Below are 15410 nucleotides of genomic sequence, written 5' to 3' on the forward strand. Positions count from 1 at the left end.
CTATTAACCTTACTAACATCTCTTTTAAAAAACATATTGCCTGGAAAATACCTTTGCATATTATTGAGGTGTTGTGCGTATTGAGGGAAGCCTCTCATAATTATCTCAGTAGTGAATTTTAAAGTATATTCATTTGTGCCTCCTGCTGCCTGTGTTGGCATATTGTCGCTTGCAGCCAGAACTGAGTTATTTGGGTACTGTGTGATTTAGAATATATCGACAAAGTTGAAACAGCCGTTTTTGAATTAGAAATCTGGTAACTGAACAGTCAAACATACCTTGTATGCATGGCAGACTCGATTTCAGAAAGTTTCAGCTATTATATGACATTGGGTGGGGACTGGAGAATTAAGCCCTACAAAAAAGTGTCTGAATGTTTTCAAAAGGGGAAAACTTAATTGTTTTCTTGCATGTAATTTGTCAGTATGTTGGTACTACTTTGAGTATCAAGTACCTGCTTATCAGCATCCTAATTTGTTCACCCAAAGTGTAGCTTAGTTTTGTGCATGCCCATTTGTCAAATGGACGTGTGTTCTTGTTTCACATTCTTAACGTTGGTCAAAGCAAGGCTGGGCTACAAAGGCTTCCATCCCAAGCAGCGTGAGTGGAGTTGTATTAGGGAAGGAAGCGTCTTTGCCTTCCTGCTTTCACTGCAGTCTTCTGTTCCCCCTGAATTTGTGCTCTTGCAAGCCAGTGGACCTGAAGGAATAATGTGGGGGACAGGCTGGGCAATCTGCAGTTTCAGGGGTGTTTTTTTTGGCTAGAATGTCTCCGCAAGTGAATGCTATTCCATCAGGGGAGCTGCTGCTGTTTGAAGAGAGCAAACTCCTATACGTTTGTATGTGAATGAAGTTTCAGCTCCCTGATACTGCCACTTCAGAGGTCCAACAGGAATTGCTGCCTGCCCAGCAGTGTAGTTTGGTAACCGAATGAAAGACCGATGTGTGAGAATTGAAGCATGCAGCTAACTGGGGGCTGCAGTTATACATGTGTCTGCCCTCAGTTGCAGCTATCATTGTGACTGTTCTGTCACTTGATATGTTGCATAAATAACAATTGTGTGGAGGAAGAGCAAATGGGAAAAGAAAAGTCTTTTGGGACAGAATCAGTCACACAGGTTCATTTACGTGTTTCCCTTTTTCAGGCCGGATATAGTAAAAATGCTGCTCTGATTTCTGTTCACCGCTGTGCTCATTGAGGGTATGTGATGGCTCTACATGGCCTCAGCAGGGCCAGAAGCCTATAGCCTAAGCCTTGAGACAGGAAACCGGTTCCATGCGGGCATCCCATCAGGGCTGACAGTGCCACCACTCACAGTGAAGCTTCACGAAACCAAGACCTGGTACCTCGCAAAGCAGCAGCTGAAACCCATCTGGCAGCTGGAACGGAATCATGTGACCCCTCTCCAACACCGCCACCCAGCCCACTCAGGGACCTCTCTCTCGCGTTCCTGCTTCCTGCGTCCAGACTTGCCATGTCGTGAGGCAGTGCTTCTGAGCCCTCCTCCATCTCAGCCCCATTCTTTCCCAAACTTTCTTGGAAGTGCCCTGCTCTGTCGACGTTCTTACTTCAGACACAAGCCCTATCGGAGGCTTGAGTCCATCTGTGTGCAGCCAGGTGCTTTGGAGAAGAAAGCTCTTCGCATCCCACCACCTTTCCTTTGTTCCATTCCTAACAACGTCATGTCATCCTCAACCATGGATCCATTTCTGGTGCCAAGTACCCCCAGTGGGCGTTCCAGTCCAGTGTCAAAGGGGTTTACCCTCAACTCAGGGAAGCAGAGCTCCAGTTCCTATAGACCAGTGCTAAACAATAACTCTTTTCTGAGGCCAACCAGTGCTAAAGTGCCTTTGCAGCAGCACCATCACCAACCACTACCACCAGAAAATAAGAAGCTAAAAAGCCTGTCAAGACCGCCAGGGTTCTCTTGGACTCATTCTGGGGGGCATGGAGATTGTTCCATGAATCTAGATAGGAAACTTGGGAGAAGTAACGGCCTAACTCTAGAACAAACTGGTGCTAGATCTTGCTTACCTATTCACAACAGCCCAGTCCTCAAAGTAGATCGGTCGTCTTGGCGAGCTGAGGATGGTGAGAATAGATCGCAGAACCTAAAAGAACAAAATGTTCGGTTGACCGAAGCCATGAGGAAGCTGACTGCTAGTGGTATCCGGAAGATTAGTACCTACAATGAGTTTGGTCACCGCATTGACAGCTCCTGCCTTATGAATGCAAACTTCCACTCCACTTTGTTCAGCCGGTGGAAACCGCACATTGTAGCACAGATCACCCCAAAAGAAGTATCAGCTGCTGCCCCTCCAAATCTGGAACATGACGGCCGCCGCCAGAGCCTTACTGGTTCAGAGGGTGCTGAAATCTGCACTAAGCGCATCAACGTTCGCTGTCTAGCCTCAGATCCTGAGCCTTCCAACCATACCGCCTCAAGCCCAATTGTCAGTTCTCCATCTGTCAGTAGTACAGAGCAAGTGGTTAAAACGGAGCTGTCCCCGCGGTCTACTGTCTCTGACGAAGAGACAACAATTTCATCTCTACCGTTCGGCACAGATACCAAATGGGGTCAGCCTACTGCTGTGAAAGATACTGAGTAAGTACTGTGGTAGGTATGCAGGGGCGGTGGTATGTTTTGTTTTCAAGAATCCCTTATGTCCTGGGCTGGCAGTGATGTGGTACAGAACCACTGTAGAGCATGGGTTGTTTTTTTGTAGGGGGGTAGCGCAGAAAGGAGTTAGGTTTGTCTCCGATTGGGCATAACCATTTTGCTTTGGAGACTGGTCTGTTTGGCAGGTGTGCCACAAGTCGAGACCAAAGTATTAAGCAGGATTACCTAAGTCAGGGGTCCCGAACCTCTGAGCCGTGGACCAGTCCTGGTCCACGGCCTGTTAGCAGCCGGGCCGCGTAGCCTCGCTGCCCCCCTCCCCGTGGCGCCTTTGCAATTTTAAGGAGCAGCGAAGTGCCTCCCGCGCTGTTTAAAGGCCGACACCCCCCCCGGTTGATCAGCTGATTGGTGGGGGAAACTGCAGCAGCAGCAGCGAGGACCCACTGAAAAAGTGGCGCTGCCCTTGCCTCCTTCCCACTTCCTTCCTGGGCGTGAGAAGGAAGTGGGGAGGAGGCAAGGGCAGCGCCGCTTTTTCAGCGGGTCGCTCGCCACTGCTGCTGCAGTTTTTCCCACTGATCAGCTGATTGGCGGGGGGTGTGTGTCAGCCTTTAAAGAGCCTGGGAGGCACTTCACTGCCCCTTCCCGGGCCTTAAAATTGCGAAAACGGAGGGAGAAGGAGACACCACTGGGGGGGGGGGAGGCCAAATTCGGTGTACCCACCCTGCCGGCCCTGGGGCCACGGTGGGTGGGCTGGTTCCTGGTGCCAGAAAGGTTGGGGGCCACTGACCTAAGTGGTAGCTTGCATTTCTCCCTTTTTTGAACATATATGAACATATGAAGCTGCCTTATACTGAATCAGACCCTCAGTCCATCAAAGTCAGTATTGCCTACTCAGACTGGCAGCGGCTCTCCAGGGTCTCAAGCTGAGGATTTTCACGCCTACTTGCCTGGACCCTTTTTAGTTGGAGATCCCGGGGATTGAACCTGGGACCTTCTGCTTCCCAAGCAGATGCTCTACCACTGAGCCACCGTCCCTCCCCTGGCCGCCGCCAGAGCCTTACTTTTCTCTTTATTGCATCACTTCAATGCAGTTTTATAAATAGGGCACCCTTTTCCTACACTGTCACTATCCGATAAACATACTGCTTTCAAGTCTTTTTAAAAAGCATGTATGAAAAGCACGGCTCATCATTCATGAGAGCGTATACAATCTTTCTCGCGTGGAAGTGATATATATATATATATATATATATATATATATATATATATATATATATATATATATATATATATGCTAGAAAATCATGTGCGTAAAGCAAGCCACCCTAAGATAGAGGGATGAATTGGAGTACTTGATATGGTATAGTGTTTAGAGTGTTGAATTTAAATCTGGGAGATACAGGTTTGAGTTCCCACCCATGAAAGCATGCTTGGTGACCTTGGATCAGTATACATTCTCAGGCTAAACTACACCATAGGATTGTGAGGATAAAATGGAGGAGAGAATAATAATGTAAGCTGTTATGGGTCCCCATTGGCAAGAGAGGTGGGGGGGGGGGTAAATGAAGCAAATAAACGGTGCAGTATTTTTAATTACCTCCCCAAAATGATGGTGTGAAGCATACACAGAAGTTGTTCAATGGGATGTCTCAACTGTTGTGCAGTTAACTACCAGTCCCAGTGCACATAGATTCCTCTTTGTATCCATCATTGTGAAGGGTTTCAGGAATATATAAGATGCCTACAGTGTTCTGTTTTGTGACTCTAAGCTTTGATTTTGCAGCTCTACGCTTAACTTGCCCCTGCTGGACCAAGCAGAAGTGGAGGATATAGAAGAAGAACTCCCTGATGGCTTGGAAGACGTCTGCAGTCAGGATGAGGAGGGAGAAGAAGATGATGACGAAGGCCAGTAGTATTGTGCCCCCATCACTTTTTGTAAAATACTGAAGTACAGCTAAAAAAGAAGAGAGTTGTCATGCACTACCGTCAGCAATTAGAATAATAGAATCATGGAGTTGGAAGGGACCTCTAGGGTCATCTAGTCCAACCCCCTGCACAATGCAGGAAACTCAGAAACACTTCCCCCCTAAATTCACAGGATCTTCATTGCTGTCAGATGGCCATCTAGCCTCTGTTTAAAAACCTCCGAGGAAGGAGAGCCCACCACCTCCCGAGGAAGCCTGTTCCACTGAGGAATCGCTCTAACAGTCAGGAAGTTCTTCCTGATGTTGAGTCGGAAACTCTTTTGATTTAATTTCAACCCATTGGTTCTGGTCCTACCTTCCGGGGCCATAGAAAATAATTCCGCACCATCCTCTCTATATGACAGCCCTTCAAATACTTGAAGATGGTGATCATATCACCTTTCAGCCATCTCCTCTCCAGGCTAAACATCCCCAGCTCCTTCAGCCTTTCCTCATAGGACTTGGTCTCCAGACCCCACACCATCTTCGTCACCCTCCTCTGGACTCGGTCAAGCTTGTCTATATTCTGCTTAAAATGTGGTGCCCAAAACTGAACACAATACTCCAGGTGAGGTCTTACCAGAGCAGAGTGAAGCGATACCATCACATCACGTGATCTGGACACTATACTTCTGTGTCCAAAATTGCATTTGCCTTTTTAGCCACTGCATCACTCTGTTGACTCATGTTCAGCATATTATCCACTAAGACCTCTAGATCCTTTTCGCACATACTACTGCTAAGACAAGTCTCCCCCATCCTATAACCATGCATTGGATTTTTCCTACCTAAATGCAGAACTTTACATTTATCCCTGTTAAAATTCATTTTATTGATTTTAGCCCAGTTTTCCAGCCTGTCAAGGTCATCCTGTATCCTGTTTCTGTCTTCACAACCCCACCCAATTTAGTATCATCTGCAGATTTAATAATCATTCCCTCTATTCATCCAAATCATCGATAAAGATGTTGAACAAAATAGGTCCCAGGACAGATCCTTGAGGCACTCTAATTGTCATTTCTCTCCAAGAGGATGAGGAACCATTCACAAGCACTCTTTGGGTGCGATCTGTCAACCAGTTACAGATCCACCTAACGGTAACAGAATCCAAACCACATTTTACCAACTTGTCAACAAGGATAGTATGGGGAACCTTATCAGAAGCCTTACTGGAAAGATAAACAATGTTATCCAGCAAGGTAGTCACTTTCTCCAAAAAAGAGATCAGGTTAGTCTGACATGACTTGTTCTTGAGAAAACCATGCTGACTCTTAGTAATCACATCCATTCTTTCTAAATGTTCCAGGATCGACTGTTTGATGATTTGTTCTAAAACTTTTCCAGGTATAGATGTCAAGCTGACGGGTCGGTAGTTACTCAGATCCTCTTTTTTCCCCTTCTTGAAGATGGGGACAACATTTGCCCTCCTCCAATCTTCCGACATCTCTCCTGTTCACCAAGAATTTTCAAAAATAATAGCCAGAGGCTCAGAAATTACATCCGCAAGCTCTTTTAGAACCCTTGGATGCAATTCATCTGGCCCTGAGGACTTAGTTTCATTTAAAGAAACCAGGTGTTTATGTACTACCCTATGCTGATCTTAGGTTGGAACTTCATACCCTCCTTATATGTTCTGTTTTTGCCACGTTGACCACCGTTTCCCTCAGAAGAGAAGACTGAGGAAAAGTAGGAATTGAGCAGCTCCGCCCTCTCTTCATTAGCCATTACAATTTCACTTCCTTGTCCTTGCAATGGGCCCACCAAGTCCTTGGTCTTTTTCTTACTCTGAACATAAGAAAAGAACCCTTTTTTGTTGTTTTTAGCATCTTTGGCCAGCCTAAGCTCATACTGAGCTTTAATTTTCCCAACTTTTTCTCTACAAGGACTGGTGATTTGTTTAAAGTCATCCTTGGTTAAAAGGCCCTCCTTCCAATTTCTAAAGGAGTCTTTTTTATTTCTCAAGTCTTTAGAGAGCTGTTTATGGAGCCACTTTGGCTTCTTTAGGCTTTTTCCATTTTTTCTTCTCACAGGAATCGTCTGCGATTGCACTTTCAGTATTTTGCTTTTAAGAAACTCCCACCCCTCCTGAACCCCCTTCCTCCTAAGTATTTCTGGCCCTGGGATTTTACCCAGCATAGTTCTAAGTTTATCAAAGTTTGCCTTTCTGAAGTCCAACCTATAAGTCTGACTACATATAGCTTTTCCCTTCCCTAAGACAGTAAATTTCAAAATCACGTGGTCACTACTGCCCAGGGTACCCACTATTTCCACTTCTTCAATCAATTCTTCCTTGTTGGTGAGAATCAAATCCAAGATAGCAGATCCCCTTGTTTCCTTCTTCACTTTCTGGAAAAGGAAGTTGTCAGCAAGACAAGTCAGGAATCTATTTGACTTTTCATTTTTAGCAGAGTTGGACTTCCAACAGATGTCCGGGTAATTGAAATATCGCATGATCACTGTATGCCTTCTCTTGGAGAACTTTGCAATCTGCTGTAGAAGTATGTCATCCAAGTCCTCTGACTGACTTGGTGGTCTATAGCAGACCCCCACAATAATATCACTGTTATTTCTTACTCCTTTTATTTTTACCCAGAGACTCTCAAGTGAGCTGCCATGCTCAGATTCACATATTTCCTCACAAGTATATGCCTCCTTCACATATACTGCTACACCTCCGCCCTTTATCATTTGGCTGTCCCTTTTAAATAAGTTGTACCCCTGAATCCTAATATTCCAGTTGTGAGTGTCATCCCACCAAGTTTCAGTAAGGCCTATTATGTCATAGTCTCCTTCCTGTATTAGGACTTCCAGTTCCTCCTGTTTGTTTCCCATACTCTGTGCATTAGTGTAGAGACATCGGAATCTACGTTTTATGCATCCCGAGGGTTTAGTTTCCGTACAAGCCTGCAAGTTAACATTACCTAGCATATGTGCCACTTTTTGCAAATCTTTAATGTTCTTATCCCCAGTTTCTGGCATCATACGAGGCTTTGAATTATTGTCTCGCTCCCCCATACAATGTAGTTTAAAGCCCTCCTTATTAGGTTAACAAGGCTGTTACCAAACACCCCTTTTCCTACTGGCATAAGGTGCAAACCATCTCCCAATAGAAGAGCACCATCTCAAAAGCGTAGGCCATGGTCCAAAAATCCGAATATTTCCTGACGACACCATCGACATAGCCAGTCATTTATTTGAAGTATTCTTCTTTCTCATCCTAAGCCACGGCCTTCAACAGGAAGCACTGACGGGAACACAACCTGTGTGCCCAGCTTCTTCACCTTCTGACCCAGAACCACATAGTCTTTTCTAATACGTTCAGGGCTATGACGGGCAGTATCGTTCGTTCCCACGTGGATCAACAAGAAAGGATAGTAGTCCGTGGGCTTGATAAGTCTTTCAATCTTTCCTGTCACATGCTGGGTGCATGCACTCAGCAGACAGCAGACCTCTTGGGATGATAAGTCTGGTTGGCACACTTTGGGCTCCATCCCTCTGAGCAAGGAGTCTCCAATCACCACCACCGTCCTCTTCCTATGTTGGGGAGCAGAAGCTCCAGGCTTCTTATCCACAGGATCCTGAGAAACTTTCTTCAAGCTTCGTGGAGGCTGGGGAAGTAGCCCTTGTTCCAGTGGTTCAGAATCAGTTACTGTGGGGAGATCCTGGAACCTATTGCTGAGCAGCAGGGGCTCAGAACACCTCCTGATTTTCTTTCTCCTTCAGGTTACATTTTTCCAGGAACCCTCCGGAAAAGCATATTATTAGCTTATTAGCATATTTGTATTTCATGTAACTTTCAAATAAAAATCTAGCCCAGTAGAAACAAACCCTAATGATTCCTTTTATAGTACTAATGTTGGCATCCACTTGTCATATAGCAACTCATAATGTAACATCAAAAGAGACGGCAGCATAATAAAAATGCTGTTACAGCCATAATTACTGCTAGTTTGAATAGGGTAATTTTTACTTAAGTACTTTAAAATTTTGCCCCGTTTGTTTTCGTAATATCTAATTATGTTAACTGATGTTTAAAAGAGATCAGCTGTTGAATTGTTTTGAATAATAAGGAAAAGCAGTACAGAATTGCAGCAAATAAATAAATCTCTTGCATTTTGCAGGTGAATTCTTCTCCAGTATCCAGCCAATATTATTTATTTAGAAGCAGGCTTTTCTGCTTGATGTTGCCTAATTCTCCTTTTCCTCACAACCCCAATCACATATGGCTTTGGTCCATGCAGGTCCCATAATCTGTGGGGTAAGCTGAGTGCAAAATCGGTCTAGGTTTACCAGATTGCCCAACAGAGTGAGTGATTCCCACTCCTAACTCCAGGCCTCTGCTTCACTCTTTACTTTCAATAGCAAACAAAAACCATGGCAAAATTACTAATAATACCACTAAAGATCCATACATCCAAAATGGATAGAAAATTCCTATGTAATTCATGCATAACCATATCAAGATACCTACTATATCGGGTGGCCAACGGTAGCTCTCCAGATGTTTTTTGCCTACAACTCCCATCAGCCCCAGCCAGCATGACCAATGGCTGGGGCTAGGGGAGTTGTAGGCAAAAACATCTGGAAAGCTACTGTTGGCCACCCCTGCACTATATAGCAACACAGGTTTCTGAATACATGCAATGGTTTTACAAAATTCCATCAAATATCAAAAACCTAAAATCCACTGATTTCTCATGAGTTGGCACCTGTTTGTAAAACTTTGCAAATGAGCCACTGACGGGGGGGGGGGGGTGTTGCCCAGGGAACGTGCAGCAGATGCCAAGCAAGAGAGACAACAGAGGGCACAGTTCAGACTTTATTTTTCCAGAACAGAGTGCAACAGTCTCCCTAGCGCATGCTGGGTGGTCTCGCCATGGGCGGGCCTCCATTCCGAGCGGCGGGCAGAAACAGCTGAGGAGTGGGGAGGTGGTGGAGTGGCACACGCGGAAGCCTCTGTGTTGGAGTCCCACCTGCAAAACGGAGATAGAGATCAAGAGCACCTGCAGGGGCAGTGGCTGGAAGAGCGGGCTGCATTGCAGCCCGGCGCCCTCTTATAGGGACAGTCTCTGACCCACCTCCCCACAACGGGGCAGCTGCCATACACACACACACCGTGCCCTGCCAGGGGTTGGGAACGTGGCAGAGGGCAGACCAAGGGAAGGGAGCAGGCGGCAGCACAGGGGAGTGGGGTCAGCAAATACCCCCTGCCGGAGCCCACTACCTGGTTCAAGTGCCAGAGACGCTCGCACACCGAGCGGTCGAGAGCAAGGGGAGGGGGAGGCTGAGGAGGGGCAGTGGAACTTACCCAGCTATGGGCGACAGTTCTCTGTGGAGACCTGGAAACAAGAGTAGTTAGCCCCAGGGGAGAGACCTCTCTCTCCCCCTCGCAAGGCAAAGATACTGTCAAAGCAACCGCGAGGTGCAAAACCCGTCACCAATGTGCCCTGCCTGTCCCTCACTCTAAGTCCGTATGGCCGGGAGCTCGTTGGCAGAACTCCCGCCATGCACTCCTTTCCCTAGCAATTGAGTAGTGCAAGGCCAGAGCGGAAGTATTTCTAGGAGGGGGGAGACCGTGATTGGGTGCTGGAGAGGGGGCTTGTCAGCCCGAGGCGCGAGGGGATTGGCAAGGCAATTATGCCACTCCCTAAGGGGTTTGCGAGCTTCCACGGCGGCGGCAACCTTTGTTTTTGGTTTCAACGTGTGCCTATGAGGCATGCTGCCATTTTTGCGGCCGTAAAGTTGCGCCTCTAGGGGCTATGTGTCGTGGGCCAAACTGCCCACGAAGCCGCCTGAGCCTGGCTGCACCCCCAACTCCACTCCCTTCTCCGCCTGAACGCTGCACTCCTCCTCACTTCTGCCCACGCTCGGGCACAGCCCTCAGGCGGGGCTCCGCTCGGGCAGCCCCCCGCCCATGTACCTCCCTTCCACTCTGGTGGCGCCGGTCATATGTCAGCGCAAACCCTTCCTGTGCCCACATGCCAGCTCGTCTGCTTCCAAAGGACTTTCCGCCCCCCTCGATTGCGCTCTAAGAGGATCACCACCTCTCTTTTTCACCAGCAGAAAAGATGGATCAATCCAGTCTATTATCTTGGAATATCATAAAATAAATTAATGTAATTAATCTGGCCTCAAACTATTCTTCAGTACTTGCTGTCTGACCATTTTTCCGGTGTTTTGCAATAATTACATAAGCAGTGATAACTCGCTTTAATACCTCCTCAGTATTGTTGTTAGAAATAATTTTAACATAGCAGAATAAGTATCTTTCTGTTATGAGTTTTCTCTGTGATCAGATCTCCTTGAATAAAGATTGGAAGAAGACTGCAGTTTGACTAACATTATATTGTTTAGTAACAATGAACGGCAGCTCTGAGCCTGATATCTTCATTGCTCTGTTTTATTAATTTAACCTTCTTAATTGGCTTTTTATCATCCTCATGTTATGTTGCACTGTTCCTTATTCCTAGGATAATGTGTTTAAATAGAAGGTGCACCTTGACTTTTGGGGATGGGAGATGATGAATAAAGCATCTGTATAAATAAGTATTTCTTGTTCTCCCAACCTTGCGTCAAAGTTCTGTCTTCATCTTGCATCATACGCAAGGTATTCCAAGGCTACATTGAAGAGCAGGCAGAGAACAGATTCTCCTCCCTCATCTCTCTTTGGGAGGAAGTCGAATTGAAGTAATTGATAAGAAACTTGTGGTGCCCTTTATATGTTCTCCCCGTCACACTTGTCTTTGGGCAAGTGTGGGGAGAATATTTAAATGACCCAATGACACCTATTGTGAGAGTGTTTTCCAGAGAATCCGTACCAATGCTGCCGTTGGGTCATTTTAAATGTTCCTCCAGATGTACAGATACTGCTCCATAGAGAAGCAACGCCCTTTTACGAGAAGAATATATGTGACGCATTGTCTAAACTTCCTTTATAAAAACAAAAGGTGGCTGAATTTCTTCATGGAGTCATGGTCCAGAATTTTCTGTCTTAAATGGTCTTTGTCACTACAGGTGAATCAGATGGTTCGTCCTCAACTGAATTGTCCCCCAGTGGTTCTGTGGCTGCTATATCCAGGTGAGTTTCAGGAATGGTGGAAGTGCTTTGTTATCACTGATCAGTGCACTAAAATCCATTGTACACTCTTAACTAAACCAAAATTATGGGTGTATTCACTTGCTGGCGTTTTTAGTGAAGCTCTCCTTCAGTTAACAAATAGTTTATGGTTCACTAAATGCGATCCCAGCAAAAAAAATGCACTTATACTGAGAAGCTGGATTTAAAGGCTGCTAGTGGGATGCTTGTTATATTCTGGGCCAGAGCTTCTGAACTAACGCAAGTGTTATCCATCCCAAGCAGTATTAGTAATTGGCCTTAGGGCCCAACCAAGAATTAAAGTGTACTGTGTATAGTAGGCAGGGCTTTTTTTGTAGCAGGAACTCATTTGGATATTACACTACACTCCCCTGATGTAGCCAATCCTCCAAGAGTTTGCAGGGTTCTTCTTACAGGGCCTACTGTAAGCTCTTGGAGGATTGGCTACATCAGGGGGGGTGTAGCTTAATATGCAAAGGAGTTCCTGTTACAAAAAAAAAGCCCTGATTGTAGGAAAGAGATAGAAAAGGCACTGATGTGTTAGGTGACCGTCTTTGCTCCGTTACTTGTTGCTGTGGTCATATAGCTGGAAGATTGTCTTTTCCCCCTAGGAATTGCATCGAGGGATTGGTACCACCACTTGAGGGCCAAGAGCGAATTCTCAAGCCAGCTCTTGTATGCAGCCTGTTCCCTAATGTGCCTCCTACCATATACTTTGGTACCCGAGATGAGAGAGGTAAGGTAGATTTGAATTTATTGCAGGGTGCTGGCAAAATCCGAAGAAACTAGTATATCAAAGGAAGGTTGAGAAGACTTCATAGCTTAAAGCAGGAAACGACAGGGTTGGGATAAAGCAGAGAGGTACATATGGTAATGTGGAATGTAGTAAAAGAAAAGAGGGGCCTTCTGACTAATTCTCTTGTACAATATAGCACACCATTTTTTTTCTTGAAGTCCTCTTGTACAGAACCCAAATTTTCTGGTAAAGCATAAACTAGACATTTTCTATCTGTGGGTTGAGTCAAATGGGTAAATCCGCAGTTAAGACTCTGGGAGGGATGGTAATTTTTATCAGCCTTCAGCAGCAGGTAGCATGTCTGTCCAACTCTTCCTGTGTTTTCTGCCCCAGTCCCAGGGAGAAATGATGCCCAGATCAAGCATTCCTTGCTGCAGAGATGGGCTGTCTAGTTAAGAGTGGCGTCATTACTTCTGTTTTACATACAGAAAGTTCCAGGTTCAGTCCCTGGCATCTCCAGTTTGAAAGGATCTGGTAGTAGGTGATGTAAAAAGCCCTGCCTGAGACCTTGGAGAGCCGGTGCTAATCAGAATAGACAATACTGATCTCGAAAGACAAATAGTCCCACCCAGTATAAGGCAGTGTGTTCATGTGGTTTGTTTGCTCTGCACTGGTGTTTTTGTAGTGAGTAACAGGAATTGATTATAGTATAGTATAAACCATAGCAGCCTTTGTTCTGGAAAGCTCAAAGCTGCCCTTGTGCACTGGGAGTGTGCATGCAGATAAATCTGGATGCTTTATTGCTACAGCAGTACTTCTTACACTTTTTCTTTTTAAATTTATTGTACCTTCTGCATTGTTCTGTTGACCCCAGCATCAGCAATCTAACCCACAGGAAAATGCATAGAGATCCTTGCTTGCAGTTGTGTGCATGGTCTGCTCCTGTATGCAAAGATCTGTTAGCTAGGGAACTAATCCAGCACTGGTATTAAGAAGGAAAATACAAATACATTATTAGAACAGGCAGCTGCCACTCCCACAAATTTAAGGTGAATCAATGAAGATTTTCTACTTTTAACCCACCCATATCTTGGCTAGTGAGGAGAACAAGAGTTTGTCTGCCTCAGTATCTGGTTCTTTCCGGGAACTTTGTGACCTCTGCCCAGGTATTCTGTATTCCTAAGGAGGGCTTGCCCAGCAATTTAAGGAACACTGTGTAATTGGAGAGTGGTGAAATTTCTGCAGAGGGTTCCTTCTTTTGCTGGTCCGATCATATTAAGATCCGCAGAAGAGAAATCTACACCTTCAAGCTTCTCTGCTCATTACAACTTTATTTAACTGAATTTTTGAGAAATGAATGCTCGTTAGGTTAGGTTTTCCTCTACCTTTAGGATTTGCTTCCTTCCTAGTGGAGAAGCTTCCTTGGGAGCAGAGGAAGATGCTGCGATGGAAGATGAGCACTGTGACTCCAAACATTGTGAAGCAAACCATTGGCAGGTCTCACTTCAAAGTCAGCAGGAGTGAGTTGTCTTCAGGGTGGGAATGGTTTTTGGGCACATCTACCTTTCTGTCTCCCTTACATACATCCGTGTTTACCAAAGCCCACAGCTTTGCTTTGGAATGGTGCTGAATGCTCAGAAAATTTGCTGTCTCGCTTGGATTACCTGAGTCACAAACACGGTGGTTTCGATAAGAATTGGTTGCCTTGGTGTGCCTCTCTTGCATGGATGAATCAGTCTGATGCTGCAGATTAGGAATCCGCTGTTATGAATGTTGTTTTTCCACTGCTTCCCTTCAAGTTTTGGGCAAGCCTTCTGGTTCTTCCGCCTTGATATGTCCCCACGGGCAGCAATCTGGATGTTTTTTGCCACAAGCTGCCATTTTCTGCAAGACCTCACTAGTTGCCCTATGCTCTGTTCTTAGAGAAACTGGGGGAAATGGTATAGGGGAACTCCATTCTCTTATATGCAAAAAAATGCGAATGACTTTGGCAGAGTTTGCTATACACACGATGGCCAGTTGTGGACTATATGTTACTACAGGGAGCTGTAGCTGCTCTTTCCTGTAGATCCTTTGAGAAATACACTCTCTCTTCATTCACCACTATTTCAAGTAGGATGAGAGTTAGATATCAAAAGGAATGGTGACTTATAATTTGGCATCAACTTTCGATCCACCCTGAACTAACAGGGCTTGCCTTCAGCATATAGCTTGTGACATCGGTGTACAGAAAGAGCAGACGGAATGCCATTGAAAAGAAGTGGGTTATACCTGCATACAGTTCTTCATAGCATTTTTATTGGCGTTTATTTGTACGGCAGTTTTGATGGAGAAAGAAGCATGATTAGGGATAGGAGCGCATTGTACGTTCATATTTTTCCCCAAATTAAAGGTCTTAGGCGACTGAGACTTTCCAGTTCTAGAGCACAGAGCAAAAAATGTTCCCGACGCATTGTCCAGATAATACTAAATATGATTTCTGAACCGCCGCGTTGCCCACAGGAAACAATGACTGGCTGGGTTGCTGGGGCCATCACATGAAGTCTCCTGGATTCAGAATTGTCAAGGAGCACCAGAAGGTAGGAGAATGGGATCATACTGTACAAAAGCATATCGAAGAACATCATGCAAGATGGGGGGGGGGGGCAGAAGGCAAGATACACTCAGCTCTTGTCTTCTCTTCAGTTCCCTCCCCCCAATTCTTCCACTGCATGCAACTAATAACTTTTGTGTTCTCTGCTTTAGTATCCCCTCCTCTCATCCCTTCACAGTCTGCTGTGAGTGGCAGTGTTTCTTAAGGTATTCTAGGTGTACAAGACACAGTATGCAGGTGCCTTGGCACTTGCAAGCTTATGCTATGTGAGCTACCTGTGGGAGTACCAAACAAGGGTTTTAGGATTAGTGTGGGTGATATATTGAATTTGGAGGAAAGGATGTTCTCTAGTTGAACATATGAAGCTGCCTTATACTGAATCAGACCCTCGGTCCATCAAAGTC

The 15410-nt window shown here is 45.5% G+C and overlaps 1 protein-coding gene across 1 annotated transcript in view; it reads left to right on the forward strand.

The window, feature by feature from the left end:
- Positions 1 to 1137: 1137 nt before the first annotated feature.
- The window catches only part of TTLL4 (tubulin tyrosine ligase like 4), a 37740-nt gene continuing 23467 nt past the window's right edge, over positions 1138 to 15410 (forward strand). The window contains exons 1-6 of the mRNA XM_060261767.1: positions 1138 to 2605; positions 4401 to 4522; positions 11596 to 11659; positions 12289 to 12413; positions 13823 to 13933; positions 14916 to 14992. Coding sequence (XP_060117750.1) covers positions 1218 to 2605; positions 4401 to 4522; positions 11596 to 11659; positions 12289 to 12413; positions 13823 to 13933; positions 14916 to 14992 — 1887 coding nt within the window. The 5' untranslated portion in view covers positions 1138 to 1217. The remainder of the gene's footprint in view (positions 2606 to 4400; positions 4523 to 11595; positions 11660 to 12288; positions 12414 to 13822; positions 13934 to 14915; positions 14993 to 15410) is intronic.

The sequence above is a fragment of the Heteronotia binoei genome, chromosome 21, assembly GCF_032191835.1.
Source record: "Heteronotia binoei isolate CCM8104 ecotype False Entrance Well chromosome 21, APGP_CSIRO_Hbin_v1, whole genome shotgun sequence".
NCBI lineage: Eukaryota > Metazoa > Chordata > Lepidosauria > Squamata > Gekkonidae > Heteronotia > Heteronotia binoei.